Here is a 21,369-nt window from a genome sequence, read left to right as displayed (position 1 = left end):
AATTGACATAATCAGTGGTTTGAATTTTAGCTCGTATCTTTCTCTTAGATGTAGAATTAGATTAGTTTCATGTATTTATCCGCGCACAGCCCATGAACCTCATTGTAGTTTGCTGTCAGCTTAGTGTTTGCCGAAGATGAGGCACATGTCAGGTAGTAATGAGCCCTTGGAGATGGATGTATCACCTTCTCGGGCTGCAGGGTATAATGGTAAAGCCACGCGATCCGTAACAGTTCTTCACCAGGCAGCAGCCGGCAGTATCAGCGGGGAAGCACCAGCCTCAGATAAAAGAGGGAGCTGAGGAGGGAGGGAGCAGGAGAGAGAGGGAGAGTGATGAGTGAGCGATAGGAAGGAGAAGAAGAGGAGAGAGGGAGTGAGTAGAGACATAGAGAAAGAGCCGGTGAGGGTGAGACACTGAAGCACATCTAACCACGGGCATTTTCTCATTTTTTCCTCTCCTCCCTGTTTCCCACCTGGGCTCTCAGCTCCCTCCAGGATCCGATGATTACAGGGCAGCTGAGCAAGCCGCTGCTCTCCCTGCGCAGCGACATGAGCGCGGCAGAACTCCGGGCGGACAACAAAGCGGCCACTCCAGACAGCGATCTGAACGACGAGCACCTACTCCTGCCCTCCGAGGCCACGGACAGAGAGGGCACTCCCAACAAGCTTTACGGTAAGTCTGCTCACACCTCACAACTGTCCCTTTATTGTCACGAAGCTGCAAGCTGAGGTCTGACTGAGGTCTGGTTTAGGCAGTGATGAGATGTAAATGGAGAGCTTTCCGACCTGGGACAGGTGTCAGAGGCATCTAACTAAACTAAGTGTATGAATGAGCAAGTTTCACCCTTTAAGTGGTTAGATAGTATAAAAATGAGCTCTTTCATCCACCTGAAAACTTCAGTTTTGTTTTAGAAAAGTACTTCATTTATACACTAAGACAGTTTGTGATAGTTGAATTTGCTCCAGTCAACTGGGAGTAATTTAATTGCAGTACATTTTTAATGCTCTTTCACTCCTGATTACAGATTTTCTTATGCTTTATTACAGCTGTATATTTTGTGGCAGCAAATTTACATGAGTCTTCTTTATATAAAAGCTGTTTAAAAAAGTTTAACTGAACGGATTTTACACGTTACATGTTTCAAGATATTTTTCTCCAACTCTGACTTTGTGGCTCTATTAAAGTCTTACAATTTTATGTATTAATTTTCTTTAATTCAATTGAATTCAAAGGAGATATTATATCTTTCATTTAAACATTGGTCAAATTATTAAAGTATTTTTCAATTAACTTAGTGCTGAGTGAAATTAAAACCTGCTTTCTGCTGGAATATTGCACTCACAGTATATTAGATATGATATTATTGCCTCTGTTAAAGCTCAGGCTTCTTCTTCATTTATCTTTTGTCCTACAAATTAAAAAATTATACAATTTCTACATTTCTTTGGCTGTTATCTCATTAATGAAGTGTTGACATCATGATGGTTGAATGTAAATGCAAACGTTTTTCATAATTAGATGTTTCAGTCATGTGAACTAATTCAATCAGCGAACCTCGTTATGAATCAATAGGCATAATGATTGAAATAATCATTTAGCAGATTTTCTAATTAGAAATTGTAATGGAAAGAGTCATTTAGCCCCAAAGTTAGTTTTTTTTCTCCTCAGATGCTTTCAGAAAAGAGACAACAAACAGAATGTTTATATTTGTATGAAATTATTTCAACATGAATTTATATATTTAATGTTGAGGAGATTTTAACCATCTCCACATGTCGAAGTATTTCTTGGTGTGTTTTTTTTTACATGATTTCATTAGAGTTTATCTTACAAGAAGAGACCATCAGAAATATGGTGCAAAAAAAAAAAACAACACAAAAAAACATGAATGACTTATCTCTCAGTCAGATTTTGATCTTCTGATAATTTGAATATCCTTTTTGATATGGATGGAAGATGAAAAGAGATACAATCCCTCTCTAATGGCGTTAGATTTTCCTCTTGAATATTTATATAAACTTTAATGCCAGCTTGTAATGGTCTGTTTATCTTTTGTGCTGTGACTGGAAGTTGTGCATGTGCCTACCTATTGTTATTGTGTTTCAAACATGTTGGTATTTGATTATTTTGTGATGAATTTACAGTGTAGTAAACAGTGCATATTTTTGTTTGGATTTAATGAAAGTTGTACATGGGATATACGCATGTGCTATTTGGTAGCTGACTTTGTATGTGTGTGTGTGTGTGTGTGTGTGTGTGTGTGTATCTGCTTTATCTGGCAAAAACTATGGCAAAGTTTCTATGTTCTGAGCTTGCCAAACACTTTAAAAATTTAAGAGAGCCAAATATTACTCTCAAACCTAATCAGTTAAGAGTTCAGCTGTCTTTTAAATCCTTATTGCAAGAATAACCTCAGGCTAGTCCTCTACACAAGAACGGCTCACTGCAGGATTTATTTCAAAAGTATTGCAATTTGGTTTAATAAGCATCAAGTCTCTCCTTCTTTCTTCCTTTCTGATCAGTTTTCATCTGAATCTCCTTTTTCATACACGCTGCATTTTGTCTCCCTTTCTATCATGAATGTTTCTATTGTGAAATGCTTTACTTTCTGTTTATGTTTGATACTATATATTTTCTATGCTTGATTTTTTTTCTTTGATAAAATGTTTAATTCCACTTAGTGTTTGTTTATGGACCTTGGTCATTCTGTTTGTAGCTAATCGGAGCCACTGACCATGTCAGCTGGGAGTTTTGGTTGTTTCTGCCTGGTGGCAGAACCCTGGGCGGCACCAGCAGCAGGTTTGGTTGGGGAGCCACTGCCCACATGACTTGTCAGGGAATAGCGAGGAGATGTGGCACGATCCTATCCACTGCTGAGGGACACAGGGGGGAGGAAGGGTGGGGGTGTTGAAGAAGAGAGACTCTGCATCTCTGTCTTTGAAAGCTTCCTGACTGAAGAGGAAAGCGCTGCATATGTTTTTTGAGGTTTTTTATTTTTGTAGAAGTTTAGGTGAACATTTTGGAGTTGTTCATGTTTTGAACTGCAGTTGATGGATTACTTTACCTGTGATGAGTTGAGTAAGTTCTGTGAAGCTTTTCCTAAACCAGCAGTGTGACACTGCAGCCATAAAGGTAAAAGCTCAAGTGTTTAATTTGTCACAGGTTTTAAAAAACAACTAAGAAAGGATGTTAAGCTATTGTGTTGGTATGAAAGGATATTTAATCTTTAAAACCTAGCACTTGAGACAGTAATTGTTGTCTTTACATTTGGTTCTTTTGTTGAAAATGCTTTTGCTGCTAATTGAGAAACAGTTGTTTGCATTTGTGTTTGCAGTGGCTGTTCTGATTTTGCAAACACTCGTCTCTTATCGGCATGAATACAACTGACACAAGACACAAATTTCAACAAGCCTTTAAGTCACTCACTGGTTTTCTTTATGTGGTTCTGAACAGAGCGGAAGCCACATTATTTACACATTTGCTTCTTTCTGGGATTGTGGTTAGGAAGCAAACAATGATGGTATACTTTATTTTCTCACATAGAACAAAAGAAAAAAAACTGAAGTACTTTGTTCTGTTTCCCTCAAGCTTGACAGACACTTAAACCCAAATGCTCATCACATACGTAAAAACAGTGTAAATGCACTAATAGTTTAAAGGCAGTTAAACTTAACTTGCTTCCCTTGAGCGAGTGTATGACTACAGTGTACCATGCAGACTGAAAAAAAAAATTCTCAAATGCTGTTGCAGTATTTTATCACACTCACACATTCACAACAAAGCTGCCTGAATGTACAGTTTGCATTTTGAACCAGCAAAACAACTTTAAGTTGAGTCTGTAAATCAAGAGTGCTTTAGTCTCACAAAATTCTTAAAGATTTCTTTTATTCTTTTATTATTTGTACGAAATAGATGATAAATGTTTGGTCTAAAAGTGTGTGTGCATATGAACATTGAAGACTTTCTCCTCTTTTTTTGCAATTATTTGCCCTCAAATTTCTGAAGTCATACATGTATTTTTATAATTACAGCTTAGCACAATTTTTGCATCGCCTGGAGTTGATGTGCAACTGTCCCATTAGCACCTTGACACTGTTTATAATAAAGAGCTTGTGCCACTATGAGAAGGAGGAGTCAGCCAGCGTTAGACAATGACAGTAGCAGTTGTGTTTGTCTCCAGTATATTGTCAACCTTCTACAACCTCCACATGCTTACTGCAGTTGTGAAAGGGTTGTTCTCCTCCTAAAAGCTCGCCTGTGCAAATAGTCTTCCACTTCAGGTAACAGGGGCTACGAGGCACCACAAACATCCTGCTGCCTTGTATTTATTCCAAGTAGAAGTGGACGTTAGGTGGGAAAGCTGTGGTTAGTGGGGCAAGCAATTCTTTTTTTTTCTCTCTTAAGGACGAGATGGTGTTGCATGCGTACAGTTTCTGTCTTCTCTTCTCAAGCAAATCTCCCCCTTTTCAGACATCAGCAGACAAGATAATAAGACACTCAGAGCACAATTCCGTATTATATTCAGCAACCAAAGACTCATCTCTTGTCAGTTTGCATTTACTCTCCCAAGGATGTGACGCTTCTATCATCATGCTGTCAAAGAGAGCCAGGCTGGAACGACAGGAGCACTCATTTCATACACTTACTGTCTGCATGAAATGGTCTGCACTCATACAGATTCTGCCAAAATGGTGGTACATTTTCACAAAGGTCACCTAGAGACCCCCCCGTTCCAAAAGAGCAAAATTAATCTTCATTGATTCCCGCTATTGGAGGTCATATAGAACAAAAAGTGGCACAACTGCTGTTATGCAGCTTTTATGTTAGTTTGTTTTGGGTTTTTCTGCCTCATTAGGCTTAATTTACAGATTCTGCTCTCAAACAGCAAAATGTGTTTCCCTGGGATCATTCAGCACATTTTCATCATGGGAAAAGTTGCAGCAACCATCCCTAAATGAAAGCTTAAAGTACATTTGAAATGCAAAAGTTTCTTGAACCTTTTTTATTTCGTATTGGCAGCGTCGTATTTTATGGGTTTGAAGGTGCAAACGTGGTATTTAAATGTGTGTGCATGTTTTTACGTGTTGTTTTTCTTCTTTTTTTGCGTGACCTGTTGATGGACACCACTTTTATTCCACAATGCAATGCATGTGAGAAATGATGGAGCTTCTCACAGAGAGATGAAATTAAAACCAAAAGTAGAGTAAACACATTGGAAAAGCCTGGAGCTTTAAATCTTTGGAGTTTTTTAATTGATTTTGAGACCATCCTGTATATTTACCATAGTGTAAACTCATACATCTTTCACTATATATAGTGGATCCAGTACTGTCTCTCGTGTAAAAAAATCTCCTTCATATGTAGAGACACACAAACACACGCTGCTTGAGGCATGCATACTTATTATTTTTGTGTAATCAGCTTAGTGAGCAGGATGCATGGTGGGATAGGCTGCTTACTGATGCAAAGAGCCTTGTAATGTTGTGTGGCGAGGTTAAGTAATAAAGTGATGCAAACCCAGCATTGAATGGGCCACGCTGAGTAAATAAAAGTGGATAAAGAAGAAAGAGGGGGAACAAGTCTCTCCCCAGGAGGTGGATCTCATTATGGGGATTTTAGCTGTCTGCGCAAACTTGAAAACAAGCTTAATGCATGCCTATAAAGCAGGTGTAATACATTCGCTAATGTGCCTGCTACAGCAACACAATCACTGTGTGACATGGAGGGAGGATGAGAACACAGTGGACGTCTTGTTTTCGTAATAAACAACAGCAAAGGTCATCAGGTTTCACGGTGGCTTGTTTATGCAGAAATGACATTGAGCAGCACATAAAACTTCAAAAATAACTGACAAGATACTTCTTTCCATTGTTTGCGTGTTGAGGTTGAAGAATATTTTTTTCCTTGACGAGAACTCCAAACAAAAGCACATTACAACTTCTGTAGTTGGACAGCTGTGGAGAAAATAAATTGAATTTCACTATGCATTTATTTTAGTAATATACTTTCTTTAAGTTGGGAAGTAATTTAAAAAAAAATAAATGTATGTGTAGCATGCGCTTCAGAACCAATATCAGTATGCCTTTCATGTAGAGCTAACAAAGAGGAATCACGTCTCCTGACATGGACACGGTTGCCGTTATTGAGATGTAATTGAAGCTGCAAGGGTCACATTTTCGGAATAGAAATTACAGTCTTGTCTTTGACTTGTGTGGTGTGAACCAGAGATGTATCCCACAGCCCTTGTGTCCTTCACAAGCCTTTATTATTTATAACACTCGCTCTTTGAGCAATGACCAGTACTAATGCATAACCTTCTGTCCTTCTGGCTGATTCGCTTCCTTTGAAACCAAAGATTGAGGCAGGAGAAGTGGGTGTATGGTGGATGAGGCAGGGGTGGGGGCGGCAGAAGGGGGATAGCTAGTATAGGGCACTGAACATCCAGGCTATCGTGAAGTTATTATGTTTTTTCCCTTTATATCTGAAGATGTGGAATAACACTGTGATGCTTCTTTTCTCCAGAATAGAGTTATAGGCTTCAAAGCAATACTGTTTCCTGACGTCCCCCTTTCTACTATTAGTCTGCTTCTCCAGAATAATGTGCTGGTAGTGCTGGGCCGAGTTGGGGTGTCTTAGCTACATGATTATTTGCTTGTTTCCTCCTGTACCCACTCAGCTCTGCAAATATCACCACAAGAGGGGGAATACAGTTACAACTAATACAGCACTTTTTCCAAGTAAACTTATTCATAGATAAACTCTGTTTAGCTCAGACTCAGTGAAGGTAAGATACACTCCTGTGCAGTCTGTATCACCTGATGTTATCCTATGGTGATCGAGCCTGTGCTGCAGGTTGCTGTGATCCATTGTTACTATACCTCTGTGACAGAAGGAACGGGTGAGGAGGAGGGTGAGGGGAGGGCTTTGAGGGGCAAGGGGTAGAAAGTGGGACATAGGCAGCATTAGTGCTGGATAGCCTGGGGGTCCGAGGCTGATGTGTCAGGCATGACATGTGGGTGTCTAGCCCCCCACCTACTCAAACACAAACACACACACTACACTGGACTGCCCGCAAACCCCACTGGCTGCTTGTCCTACAGTTGACCAGACACAACTTAAGATGCTTTGTTTAACTTGATTGAAGCTAGACGTTTGAAACTCAATTGTAGGGATGCAAGTGGGGATTTTCTATTTATTATTCATGAATGTGTTTTTTAAGTTGAATTTAAAGTCTGTAAGTTGTCAGAAAAATAACCCATACAGGGTAAGTGTAATTTATATACACTTGTTTTAGACTGAAAAGAAGCATAAACTTGACTGAAACTGTACAATCATTAGCATTTTTGTGTGATGAAGTATTTCAAAAATATTTTAACAAAATGTACTCTTAGAATAACTAAGTCATTGTTTATTGCAACCCTAATTGCACTTATAATGCAGCATAATAATGCTCAATAACACTGGATAAAAGTTCAAATATCTCATTTTGTCATTTTATGAAGCGAAGAGCATCTGAAATCAATTACATTTAAGAGCAAGAGTAATAGACTTTTTTGTCATCTTTTTCATTCTAAAAAAGCCTCAACTATAGTTGCAAGAACAGACAAAGAAGAGGTGTAGGAGGTGAGAGGAAGGCCTTTGTTTTCATCACTGGGCAGTGGGCTGCAGGCTGTAGAATCCTATTTACAGCAAATATCATTTAAGTAATGTCGAAGGAAGAGCAATAGTGAAGCAGGCATCTCCTAAAAGGCTTACAGCTCTCTAAAGCAAGTCTCCATCACTGTGCCCCACCTTTGCTGATGGCTGTAAAAGGATGAAGAATAATTTGGATTGTTATTTACCTCTTTCAACCCTGAGCTAATCAGGTTGACATTGCTTTGGGAATGAGGCGGACGCTCTGTAACAGATGTGCTCATGTGCAAAGTGTCCAAAGTCCCCTGTGAGGATGAACACAAAAGCCCTCTTTCTCCCCCTCCTCCTTTTACCTCCTCCACCTTTCTCTCTCCATCACACCATCTCTCCCTCTTGACCTTTGAAATGGGCATTGCCTCTTCTCACCTATTTACCTCCCTCTGGTCCCTCTTGTGCTTGCGCTCCTTCCAACTCCACTCCAGTATCAAGGGAGAGACAGGTAAGCGGTGGAGCGGCGCACTCTCGTGTCAGAGAGCCTTTTGGTGAAGACCTGTGGCCACAAGTGAAAGCTCAAGTGTTGGAGCACAGGACCCTTACAGCTGTAAGCATTGTTTCCATGCAGATTCCCCATCTCTTCATCAGAAACTAGCAGCTTTCTCCAACCTGAAGTGAACTATCTTCTGTTGTTTACATTTAAAACCTACTACAAGAAGAGACACAGACACTTCTTTGCATCCATTTCCTCTTTGCTTGTCCTTCTTCTTCTTCTTCCTCTGTCCCCTTAGTCGTCCCTCCTCTGCTTGAGGCTTAACAATCACCTCAGAAATAGTTGCAGAACTGCTGAGGTGTAAAATCCTCTCTGTTCAGCACACTCCATGGCACTACCTCCTGTGTAATTCCCTAACTCCATAATTCCACTTTGTGCCAGAATAATGAATGAGATAGATTTTTTTCTACCCTGTAAGGTCTACACCCTTGTGCAATGAGGAATCAGGCTTTAATGTCGGAGGCCCAGAGAGATTGCTGTGGCCTCTTCTCCCTCTTGCTCCATGCTGCACTCTTAATTAAGGAAATGACAGCTCTCCCAGCCGCAGCAGTAGCCATAATGTAACTGATAGTGTTACAGGCAGACACTCAAAAGTCAGTCTCTGGTGATTTTCTATCCCTAGAAACACTATTGACCTATCCCAAGTAGCCTCTCCAACTCAGCTTCTAAACAGAGTATTACTTAGGTCCAGAGGGAGCCATCTGACTAAGAGCACCTGGAGTTATTGGCAGCAGATTATGCCTTGTGTTATTGTTGAGGGCTTTGGCGGTGGTAATGAAACTGAGCTAAATCACTAGTGATTTAGGCTCTCTTGCATTCTACTAGGAGTTAAGTGAATTACTTAAAAGCTCACACTTCATATTATAGGCTGTGTTTTTCTATGCAGCGCTATGACTTGTGTAACATTATGTTGTGGTTTGTGTTCAGTGCTGCTTTAGACAGAGGCATGAAAGTGAAATGGTCTGTCTCGCTCAGCTCTCTGTAATGCCACATCAACTTTCCAAGTGGTATTATCAAAATCAATGGTCAGCCAATCTGGGACAATTGGTTGTGTATTGACGGAATTAAACCTTGTGTATTATGTGGCTTGTTGTCTATCCTGACCCATCCTTTACACTCCAACAGCTCACAGATCCCTGTCAGACATGAGTGCTGTGAATCAACAGCACAACACACTTTTGATAACAAAAATCCTATTTTCACTTTGCATGTTTTTGCTCTGTAATTACCACAGCAGCAGTCAGTAAGTCAGCTCAGTAAACAATTAAGGATGTGATTAACTTATGTTCTTCAGTCTTTGTACACGTGAAAAAAAAAAATTTCATGGATTACATTCCAAGAGAAAAATGATTGACAACTTCTTAATAGCAAACACATGCACTCAGCCAGACGTTTTCAAAAGGACCATTATAAAAATGGGGGTTGGCTGTTCATTCTGAATAGCCTGAATCGTTACCAGGCCTCTCTCGTACATTTGACAACTTACATAATGCATTTCCACTAAAATAGCTTAAGTGTTAAAGCTTCTTTTATGGGCAGAAATTGATTCATAAATGCACTGAGGCAAAATCTAACGTGAACACAAAGCTTTCAATAACACCATTTTATACAGACTGTCAATGAATGAAGCAGTTGCATTAGACAAGGTGGCATGCTGATTGCTTTATGAAATCCAGGCTAATTGTTTTGTGGTGTAGTCCTTGGGGCACCGTACATTAAGACAGGCCGAATGAAGTCAAATAAATATAGCTCTTTGTACCCCCCCTCCACAAACACACACACATTCACACTCGGTGCAGAGAGGCCTTTTGCCTTGTGTGGCATTGAAAGTCGCTCTCCAGTGGCCACTTTGGTGATCAATGAGAGAGAATTTATTTAGCCGTGGATATTGGCAATATTTCCATGACCTAAGTCACATCAAATTGCATCCTGTGCCCTGTAATAAATATAATTATTTCACTTACATAAAGGAGTATATTCACTGGAAATCTCATCATGTCACTTCCACTGAGTCTGGATAGAATGAAACTTGTTTTATGTGAATAGTCAAGGCCATGACAACACACATGCATGTACATTTATGGACTAAAAGGTGCTTTTGTCGTTCAATAAGAAGTGATGATTTTAGGGCACTTGTAAAGTTAAAACGACAACTGCTCAGGAAATTCAAAAAAGAGACGTAGCCTGAATGCCCTAGATAAATGTAAAGCTATGCTGAATGTGCGTCGCCTGTTCTTTCATCCATTTGGCCTCTTCTTTCATCTCTCCTCACATCAATATATCCATTCATTCCATTTTATCCATTGTGTGACCTGTGTGTAATCATGACATCAAAAGACTTTCTTTTGAGTAAAGGTCTCATTGAGGTGCTTTCTTTTTCTCCTATCTGTATGCAGTAATAATCTCCAGCTGGAATTACATTTAAGAATCATTCACATTGGATAAGTAGATTTTTTTCAGGTAAGAGAAGCAAAACATGTACAAAGATTTTAGTAATAAGAAAAATAATTGAAGATTGACTCCTCTGGTGTTTCTTCGGTCAGCTATTCGATTTAGTTAAAGAAATTACACAAATCCTTTGGGTGAAGATGTGCATGTTTATTTATTATTATTGATTTTTTTTCTCCTGTGATAAACATGTTAACGTTACAGATATTTGCAAGGGTACGAATCCGCCTAAGTTATTGTGAAATGATGTGATGAGAGGCATCAAGGAATCGTTACTCAGTAAGTCTCACTCACTGCTTATCAAATAGAATACATTATTCACAACCAATAGCTTAACTATAGTCATCAGCTTTACTCTCTGGAGCCTGATGATTTCATTAAGTTGTGTTCTTTTATTATGAGTTGAATATCCTCATTTTTCTAATTGACTTTGTTATGATGGTAATTGGATAATTCATTGGCTTTAAAGTTCCTCAGTAGCACTGGGTTTATTGTTAATATCACAATAAACAATCTGAGAGTCACTTTTGGCATGGTTGGAAAGTTTGAGCTGTATTTAATAGAAACTAAATGCTTTCATCTCTGTTGGAAAGAAACTGTATTAATTTGATAATGTCCAAACTGTGAATGAACTGCATGGAGAAAACCAGTGATATCCACTCTAATCTTTTCTAAAAGGAAAAAAAAATCTGAAATGACAAATTTCAATTATATTGTGCTTTATCCTTTGTTTTATATTGATGCCAATGCAGCCACAAAGTGTTTCCTGTATGTTCAGATTGATTTTAGCCCCATATTCTGAGTGCAGAGGGTGGGGCCGGGCACAACACGATCTGTAATGGCTGAAATAATTGGTGAAAAGAGACTGGCTTGTCAAAACAGCGTCAGCATTGTGAGGCTGATAAGCGAGTAGATGTGGACTTTTATTGAGAAGCAGGGCCATCCAGCCAGAGGTAGAAACCAGCAAGAAAAGCAGGCTTCCCTGTGGGCTTTCACATCAACCATCAAATGCTTTAGGTTCATTTGGTAGGTCATGCCATTCACCAATTATTTGGATTTTATGCAAAGATGAAATGATTTTATTTGGCGGAGAGGACTTTAAAATGTACTGCATAGATATAGCTGACAGGCAATGGGATCTTTGGAAAGGCTTTTGAATTGTACGTTTTGCATTAAGCTAAAATCCACTGCATGCCCAGTATGATTAGCAAAAAAAGTAAATGAAAATACTTTTCACCCAATAATAAACAGACATAGACATAATTCACAAAGGAGTTATTCTTCCCTTAAAAGCTGTAATATTCCATTTAAAAAAAAATCAATCTTACAGTTGAGAAGTGATTACAGTTATTTTTTAATTCATTGACAGCATTGTGTGGTTAAATGAGGTTTTGTGGCCTTCAAATGCTTTTCTACATGATTGACTTGATTTCATCTGCAAAATCTATTTTACTTAAGGGATGACTTGTTGAATGAGGGAGGCACATTTAAAGAGTCTCTGTTGACTTTTTGTGAAGGTCTTGCATCTTGCATTCAAAATAGGGTCAGTCTTATTAAACTACAGATTACACCTCACCTTTTTGCACAATGATCATCTCTGTTCTTTTGAAATAAGTCAGTGGTACTGTGCACATAATTTGACTTCATAAGTATGAATAATAGGGGTTCAAGGCACACATTTGTAGTGTAACACAACCTTTATATTTAAAATCTTTAAAAGTTGCTTTATTGAGGGAATAGAGCAAAACGTGTTAATTTACAACATGCTTTTCAGTTCCATAATAAGTCTACAATACTTTTAATGATCAAATTGACTTTAAGTTATTTAAAACATGAAAACACACATGTCTTCCGGGTGTGTTCTACACACTGTAGCGCTGCATGAATGTTGTAGCTGTCAATTTAATCATTAACTCATTAAGCCCATAAAAAAACTCTGTTCAGGAAAACACTTATAGAATTTAAGAGGAGAATTATGTTGCTGAATGCCGTTATGTCAGTGAAAGCTAATTTAATCATCTTTGTCCACCTGTGCCACTACTCGGAGCACAAACTAAAGAGAGGATAAACATAAAGTCATGTTTTCGTGTAAGAGGCGAAGATAAGTTTTTCTTTTTTTTCTCTTTAAACTAAAGCAGTTTTTTATGCACTGCAGTCCCAAAGTTTTCGACCCATTTTCTGGAGGGGCTGCATGTGAGAGCACAAGTGTGTGCAGCAGACTTGAAGTTAACTCAGACAACATCTTAGTACGAAGAACCCAATGATTGAGAAGTCGCAGCAAGTGGGTATGCTGATAATAGTGGCTGTTGCTTTTTTTTTCGGCTGCCCTGTCCGGTGTTTTTTATCAATTGATTTTTCTCTCCGATAAGAATAAGTGTAGTGATATCGTCCTTAAAACATAAAAAAAACTTCATCATTACAGATGGCACAATGGCATCACTCTCATTCAATTTTTTTTGCAGCAGCTGCATTATCTAAATGAGCCAAAATGTGAACTTTTCTGAATTTAAAAACTCAGCAAAAGCAGAAAAACCAAGGCACTATGCTACAAACATTTCCCCCCTAAAATCTTGCTCAGTTTAAAAATCCAGAATAAAAGATGATAAAATGAAATGTGTCCTAATAAAAAGCTTAAACACTTTGGATAAGTTGAAGGGCAATAGCACAGCTTTGTTCACTGAGGTTAAAGCTAATGTTGTGGCAGTTGGCACGAGTAAAAGGCCTGAATCAGGCCTGAAGATTAATCTGTGAAGAGATATCCACTGTATTGCCGTATTGTGTATAAAAGTATATAAAAGAGGGACCTTGTTTATAGAAGCACTTTGTTCTGCGAGATTTTGTCTCCACAGCACTATGCCCTCACGTCACCCAACTTATTCTAAAGCCATTAATCCTTTGAACCATGAAACCACTTCAGCTCAGCTCAGCTCAGCTCTCTAATTTGCTGTATTTTCATGAAAATCAACAAGAGGTTTTTTGCTGGGTGTTATCAGTTTGTTTTACATTGTTTTTGAGAAAATCACAAAATTCGCTTGTCTTACTGGAAATCAAATCTAATATCACAGTATGGTTACATTTCTTTCACTATTATCAGATATATGCCTGCGTTCACAAGACTTACTTTAGATCAGCCAGAACATTAACGCTCTCCTCATTATATTCCTTTTGACTGAGGCGAAGCATTTCTCAAGTCTTTGTGTCAACAATGAGGCGTCATGTGCTGTCATTATCATGGAGGTCCAAGTTAAAGGGTCAGATCAGCTTCTCTGACCTTTTACAGTCGTCCTAAATGTGTGCGCTGCGGAGAGAGTTTGTGTGATAGGGATTGCTATGATAACCCATCATTGGTGGCTTTTATTTTCCCTGCAGTCATCAGCAAGCTTATTATCATGTCCCTGTCTGCTCCGCTCCACTCTGCCCTCATAGCAAACAGGTCTAATTGTGTCTCATAGCTGCAGGCTCAGAGTGGAGGAGGGAGTGGGCTCAGATGAGTGATACTCAGTGATGTAAATGTCTGAATAATATGGCCCCAGCGTTTGTGGTGGAGCTCTATCTCTCTGTGGTAATCTAGGCCATCGGGGACCCGCTAGTATGCATCATCCACCATCAATGAGCCTCTCCGCTGGTTTGTAATTTATTCAGTGCCACAGTGGTTATTGATAAAGCACTTAAACACAAACCCCCCCCCCCTCCTAGCTGCCCTCCTCTGCTCAGCGTTGTAAAATCACAGTGTGGTGTGTGTGTTTATCTACTTATACAGGCTGTGCTTTTTTCTACATTCTTCTACATGCATCTCTGCATGTTTCTCTTTCAGGAATTCGTGACGGATCAGTTCAGTCAGACGCCAGTAGCAGTCCTTCTGAGCAGAGTCAACTTGGCCAGTCTCATCCAGGATACCCAATGGGTCCACAGGTGAGTGGAAGGATAAATTAATTCTATATTGCATCTGTAATCACTTAAGTCAACATCTTAACCTTGTACCTAGTTTAGTTAGTTACAGAATTTATTAGTTGCTATACACAGCCATACTAGTTGGGCTCTTTTTGTCAAGCTGTCAAGGACTAATAAAAATAAAGTATTTAATTACTAAAATATGTAATAGGTTTTCTTTGTTTGACAATTGTGTCAGTTAGCATCATACTGTATTTCATTCTATACCTCAAAAAAGGCCGTACCCAATTACTTTGGGTACTTTATCAGACGGAGGCCTATATTTCCAAATGTTCCTATTAATATGACTTCTCGTGGTTTTCTACCGTGCTTTATTTTGAAATGCTACTTGTGTCTTTGCATGTATCGGTAAGTCAACCAGCTGTCCATTAAATGTTATAGAAATCTCCAAAATCTCTGACAGAAAGGCAAAACACCTTGTTCCATGTTTTCACCTTCAGATTTTGCCTCAAGTACATTGAACATTTTTTTCTCTTTTGAGTTGGGTTTTGAACAAAGTCCGTTCTGTGTAACAGGAAGTTGAATAAAACATTGCAAACATTGCAAACAAACTAGTAGCTTAACACTCAAAGTAATCCCATTGTTTTGGACACATTTAGAAGTGTGAATTGAAAACACAAGAGGTTGTGTAATGTAAGGTGTAAACGTCATTCAAAAAACTAGCAGCTCATCAGGCAGATCAGACCACCTAACTTGAGTCGTGAGTTCCATGTGTATATTCCATAAAACACAGTGGTAAAGCTGCTTAGAAGTATCCTTTGCATTACCGCAATTAGGTTTTTATCTATCTGAAATAAACATGCATTTCCCTATGTTGAACACACGGGAGAATAATCTGAAAGAAGCAGTAGAAACTAATTAATTTTTTTTTAATGGTAAAATCCTGATATTTTCCTATAATAAGGTTTTACTTTTCTGATAAGAAGATAATATAGGACCTCCTCCTGGGTCTCCATTGGATACCCAATATTATTTTTTAATCTTTCATCATCTCTCTTCATTCACATCCTAATTAGCTGCCACCAAGGTAGCAACTGAACTGGTCTGAACTGTTTTAACAACCATGAATGTTTCTACTAATTTATATCTAGCATTACAACTTCTGTATTATCATTATTGATAATACTGTATTATTAAACTAGCTAGTTTAGAATTTATAGAAAGTATAGAATTTAAACACTCAAATGAATCAGGCTAAATTGTGGGCATCAGAAGAGTGATTCAACAAAAAACTTATTTTGGGGTTTACAACTGTCATTAGAGTAAAATTTGTGTTTGCTTTGAAGTTTTAGTTAAAAAAAACTACTTTTTTAGACTACTTACTTATCTCAATCCATGTGGGGAGTGAAATACCAACACCTTCAGTAGATGCAACAATGTATAATGGTAAACTATTTAGTCATCACACATCATCTTCAAATGTAATTGAGTTGTGGCACTAATGAGCTGACAATACAGGCCCTGTCAAAACAAGCAGGGGAGCAAAGAGCCTGAGCCTGCAGCCTTGTTAATAGCTCAATTAGGCATTGTCCTATCTGATTGGATTTATTGGCCTGGTGCCTCGGCGATGTTTAATGAACATCTATCTCATTAGTGTTGCTCAATGTCACCGAGCAACACATACACACATTCACAGAGCATCAGGTTTCCTCCACCCTCTTTAATAAGGCCATTCTCCCTGCACTCAGTGTTACTCAGTGACAGTCAATCCTCATCAGGGCAGACAAAAGAGGAAATATGAGACAACAGGAGAACTGTTTAGTTTAGTCGGGCTGCTTTGAAGGGTGAGAAATTCCCAGTGAAAGAGTATGTTTACTGTTAAATGTGGAGAAAAATGTGCTTAATTTAAAACCCTTTGAGATCTGAGATATATCATATATCTGGTCAAAGCTGGTGCTTTGGTAATAGATAAGAAATACACAGAAGAAGGAGAGCAGCTGAAGCAGGCAGCAGTTACAGACTGAGCCTCAGCAGGCGGCTCTCAACAGTCACCATCTAATATATTAATGCTGTCAGTACAGTCTCTGTGAAGCTAACACTTTTCAGAAACAAAGGCGCTCCGCATGCCATACCCAATTCTCTTGTTCCAGGATCAATATGTTTTGATAGATTCTCGCTCTAGAGCCGGATATTGTTCGAACAACCATTATCCAATGGTAGTTTACCCAACATGAATCTACCTTCCTTCTGTTTCCCACTCACAGTTAGGATGACAAAAGTCTGCTATCTTGGTGATTATGGGCAATTTCTCAGTGCCAGAGCTGCCAAGCAGATAGAGGGGCCTATACTCCCCTGATGGGTAGAGAGGCTGGGTACCACATCCAGTCCTGACTGGGGCTGGTTTGCCTTCCAGAGCCCAACACACACCCAGTCTCATGCATCTGTGTGGTCCCTAGGAGACCACTTCTCAACATTCAGCTGTCGGGTCTGCCAAGAACTGTACAGCAGCTTTCTAGTAGCACCTATGGAGAGGAGAGCTGAGAGTTTCAGGCCAAAAGGCAAAAAAGTAAACTGTCTTTAAATCTAGATGAATGATGCTGGGATTCTTACAGCAAATGTTTGAGTTAGGCTAATAATGTTCTTACTAAATTAGTTCTTTTCTTGATCTCAGATTTTGATGTGTACATTAACTGTTCTCACCTCAGATAAAGATCACGATCACAACCTTATTACAGAAAGCTTTGAAAATATCTTCACAGTGCTTTACCCTAGCAGCTGCCTGTGCGTTGGACATCTGCCTGCATCTCCAAAGCTGCCTATAATGATAAATAAATCAGGGCTGCATCTCATAATTGTACAATTGTCTTTTAATGTCATTCCCTTCCATGGGAGGCTGTCTTTGCTGTCAAGCCAGGCAATCTCATTTTGTTTGATACAAAGATGAAATGTTTGAAGAGTGCCTTTGATTATGCGCTGCTTCGATTTGAGATTGAATTTATTTAAAAAAGCAAGATTAAACATATGTCACTTGCAGCTAACAAACACGTCACCTTTGTTAGTGTCCTTTGAGGATTCTTTGAGCTCCCGAATTATTAATTCATTTTTTAAAGTTATTGGCAAATGTCATTTTGAATGGGCTCAGATTTTCATTTGTTATGCACTGCTGTTGTGTATCAAAGCAAATGTTTAGAAAGAGGCATCAGGCGTGTGAACAATCCTGCCAGCAATATTCACCTCTTCAAGCTTTTTTTTATCCTTTTAACAGCTTAGAATCACAAACAAGTAGTCATTTGTCTCCGCGCACAGATTTTTGGCCTGAGATCTGGCTGCGATCACACGTATGTCGGAGTGGATGCAGACACTCTGCACCATGCAGGGTTATCACAGTGACACACCTGTCACCTAAGAGCACCAGGCTTGAGAGTGGGGTGGGCTCTTCGCACCAGTCAGCCTGTTCTGCATCCTGTACAAGCTGCAGACACACCAGGCAAAATGAAGAAGATAGCTGACAATTGGAGTTAAAGGGTTGTGAACTTTAGTCACAGTGGAGGAGTCAACACAGCGCAGCCTGGCTTACCCAGCAACGTCCAAAGCAACCTGCTTTACTGAGGACACAACGCAAGCTGACATTATGCTTTTATTATTCCATTCCAAACAATTCAATTCCATGCTTACACTGTGATTTTGTTGGACTCTGCAGCATCTTCAGTATCCCCTGTCTCATGTCTCTTGAACAAATGCGGACAGACGCTGACATAATTTGAAATAGGTTTTATTAGAACGACTTAAATTAAAGATGCTATATAGGCATACCAATTTCAGCCATGGTACAAACCTCCCCACTTCTAGTTCAAAACAGTTGATAAAATATCTGTATGCGCAAACCCGTTGCCTTGGAGAATACATTTCTAAACTCTTTTTGACCTCAACGTAACATATTTTCCTTAATGGGTATGTTTGCACAACTTCAATCATAGCTAATAAGAATCAATAAATCCAAGAAGAGACATAAATTATGTGTTATTTCAATCAAAATAGCTTAATACTGCTAGTGTACTTCAAGCTCATTATTCTTCAGTACCAGCAATTTGTTCAGTGGGATGAACCCTGCATTTCTGTGACAGAAAAGAATCTCTTTTCACAAAGAAGGAGTTTGATTTCTGTTTTGACTGTTGCTCTGTGATACAGCAAAGCACAGTAATCAGCTGCGTCCATCAGGACACATTGATTAGTGATAAAGTCAAGTAGCTTCTGCTTTACTTATCTCAATTAGTCATGTCTGGTAGTAAGATTCTTTGTATATCCATGACATACAAATGATCATTTTTATTCTTTATATTTTCTATGTCAAATATTTTGCTCTCCCCTCTAATGATTATGTGCCTTGAGGCAAATTTTTCTGTTCTTCAGTTGCACACAGCGAATATTCAGATATCTGACTTCCTGTTTCATGTACTGCTCATTATTTGAATCAGCAGGTACATTGTCATCATATGATCATTGACAGTTTTAAGATTCTTTAGTTGCATGCAAACAATGCTCCCCCCACTGATTTGTTGATTCTGTGTTCAAATTCGACTACAAATGGAAACCAGAAAACTACCAGTGCTAAAAACTTTGCACCTGTCCACAGTAACATGGATATTTTGCAAAACTAGTTTTGTCTTCCACGTCCCAAGAGCTAGCTTCAGTAGCCGAGGATCAGACCGCCAAGGCCTCCACCTTCGGCTGCTACCCAGCTCACATAGCACCCGACCCCCTTGGCCCCTCCCACGGGTGGTGAGCCCGTCGGAAGGGGGACCCACGTCATCATTTCGGGCTATGCCCGACCGAGCCCCATGGGCACAGGCCCAGCCACCAGGCGCCCGCTGCCGGGCCCCACCCCCGGGCCTGGCACTTCTAATCCAAATACAATCTGTGTTTTACTCAGTGCATCTGTGTGTGCTCAACAGCTTTTGAATGTCTCAGCCTTCTTTGAGCGTGCCAAGTGTCCCTTTGTGTAATGAGCAAGTTAATTAATACGGGTTCAAATGGACACAAGGAATCGTTTCTCTGAATCTCATCTAATTTAAGATTTAATTGTTTTTATGATTTTATTTTATTCAAATGATTATCCAGACTGTGTTATACTTAATGCCAGTTCTTATTTGTAATGTAAAAAACATGAAAAACAAACAAGATGACTAGAATGATATGATGAAATACATACATACGGTAAAGTGATTATAAACTGAGAGACGATCTAACCTTACTCCACAACTTGAATTAAAAATAAGGACATTTTCTGATAAGACATATTAAAACTTAAAACTGAGTGATATTTTGGCTTTCATTTACAATAAAACAGGCAAGGAGTGTGTGTTTGAAGTAGGATAGAAAAGCACCACTTGTAGGGTGACATAAAGTGCACTATAACATATAACTGATCATCATTTTTCTCATTTTACAGAAGCTCAACTCGTCTGTGTTCAAATAAACAAATACTTTTATGTGCTTATGTGTCTTTACGTGTACATTTGTGTCCTCTTCAGTCTCTCCTGGTGGCCCAGCAACTGGCTAATGCAGTGGGTGGTGTAATGTCAGGAGCAGCACCGGGCATGAACCAGCCCATCCTCATCCCCTTCAACGCAGGCGGACACCTGGGTGGTCAGCAGGGCCTGGTGCTCTCCCTGCCCACAGCCAACATCCAGAGCCTGGTGGCTGCTGCCGCTGCAGGGGGCATCATGACGCTCCCCCTCCAGAACCTGCAAGGTGAGAGAAAGGACAGCAGGCATCAGCATGACATCTCAGCAAAAGTAGAAAATGTCTTAGCTGCTTCAGGAAGCTGATGGGGGTACCAAAAAAAAAAAAACACAAAACGGAAACAACTTGTGTTGAAAATCCATTTTTCACATGGTGGCAAAACAGATGATTCATAGAGCATAAGCCTTAAGAAACCATTTGTAATACATACAACAAATTCTCTTCCCGATAAGAGCTTTGCATTTATTGTCTGTCATGGAACATCTTTTTTTTCATAATAAAATGCTTTACAGGGGTCTTGACCAGGTAAGAATCCTTCAGGGGTTTGTATCCCAAAAAGCAGCTATTCTCAAATTGCCAAGAGAAACAACCGTATTAATTACAGGTCAGCGTTTTGCAGTGCAGTTGAAAAGCACTTTCTGGCTTTTTCCTGTGCATAAGAGTGCACTGTACTTAACTTTTTATCTCTTTTCAACCTCATCTGTCCATCCACATAGCTGTACTTATCCGAGCTTTTTAAACTTTAATGTCCAAGTGTTCTCTTTTGATCATAGTTGTAAATGGTTTTCATTTTAATGTTTAAAACATTGTCTCTTTTATACCATTAGATTGAGGGATGGATGGGGAAACCATCAGTCATAAATCTTAGATGAGAGATGCACTAATGTAAAAAGATGCCAGGCTACATGTAAAGCAGTGTGTTTTTGGGATGCCGATTACAATAATGCCAGTGCAGCACAAAGTGCAGGGAAGGGTCCCATGATGTGTGGAAATGGATGGACAGATGCCCTGAGTGAGGAAATGTGGAAGTAGAAGCCTAATGGACACAAACATGCATAAATAACACCAGCCATTGCTGTGGGCAGAGCTTTTAATAAACCTGCATCTATCCAGCGAGCCCTTCAATGTATCCGTCAGTAGTGGATGATAATGGGCCCAGCAGGCCCGTCTGACTCACACGTCAACAGATCTTACTCATGGTGTGTGAGGGACAACCCAGAGGCTTCAGTGATCTGATGAACTGATCGACAAACACATTGTCAGGGTGTCAGAACTCCAAAACAAACACCTCTCCGTCATATATATTGTCCAGTGCCAAACAAACTAG

At 39.4% G+C, this 21,369-nt stretch overlaps 1 protein-coding gene across 1 annotated transcript; it reads left to right on the top strand.

The window, feature by feature from the left end:
* The first annotated feature begins 330 nt into the window (after positions 1–330).
* On the top strand, positions 331–17,060 carry LOC140284980 (POU domain, class 6, transcription factor 2-like). Its single transcript, XM_072379040.1, has 4 exons — positions 331–673; positions 14,443–14,540; positions 16,833–16,891; positions 16,976–17,060. Exons 1-4 carry the CDS (start codon positions 502–504, stop codon positions 17,058–17,060), a joined length of 414 nt encoding a protein of 137 aa, XP_072235141.1. The 5' UTR covers positions 331–501.
* The last annotated feature ends 4,309 nt before the right edge of the window (positions 17,061–21,369 follow it).

Source organism: Leuresthes tenuis, unplaced genomic scaffold (genome assembly GCF_036924035.1).
Source record: "Leuresthes tenuis unplaced genomic scaffold, fLeuTen1.0.hap1 SCAF_24, whole genome shotgun sequence".
NCBI lineage: Eukaryota > Metazoa > Chordata > Actinopteri > Atheriniformes > Atherinopsidae > Leuresthes > Leuresthes tenuis.
The sequence above is the reverse complement of the archived record's forward strand: the minus strand, read 5'-3'. Positions and strand labels throughout refer to the sequence as shown.

Excerpts from the sequence above, each read along its gene's own strand:
- LOC140284980 (XM_072379040.1), top strand. The coding sequence starts at position 502 with ATGATTACAGGGCAGCTGAGCAAGCCGCTGCTCTCCCTGCGCAGCGAC. Across the intron at positions 674-14,442 it reads CACTCCCAACAAGCTTTACG|GAATTCGTGACGGATCAGTT; the intron begins GTAAGTCTGCTC and ends TTTCTCTTTCAG. Across the intron at positions 16,892-16,975 it reads CTGATGGGTAGAGAGGCTGG|GAGACCACTTCTCAACATTC; the intron begins GTACCACATCCA and ends TGTGGTCCCTAG.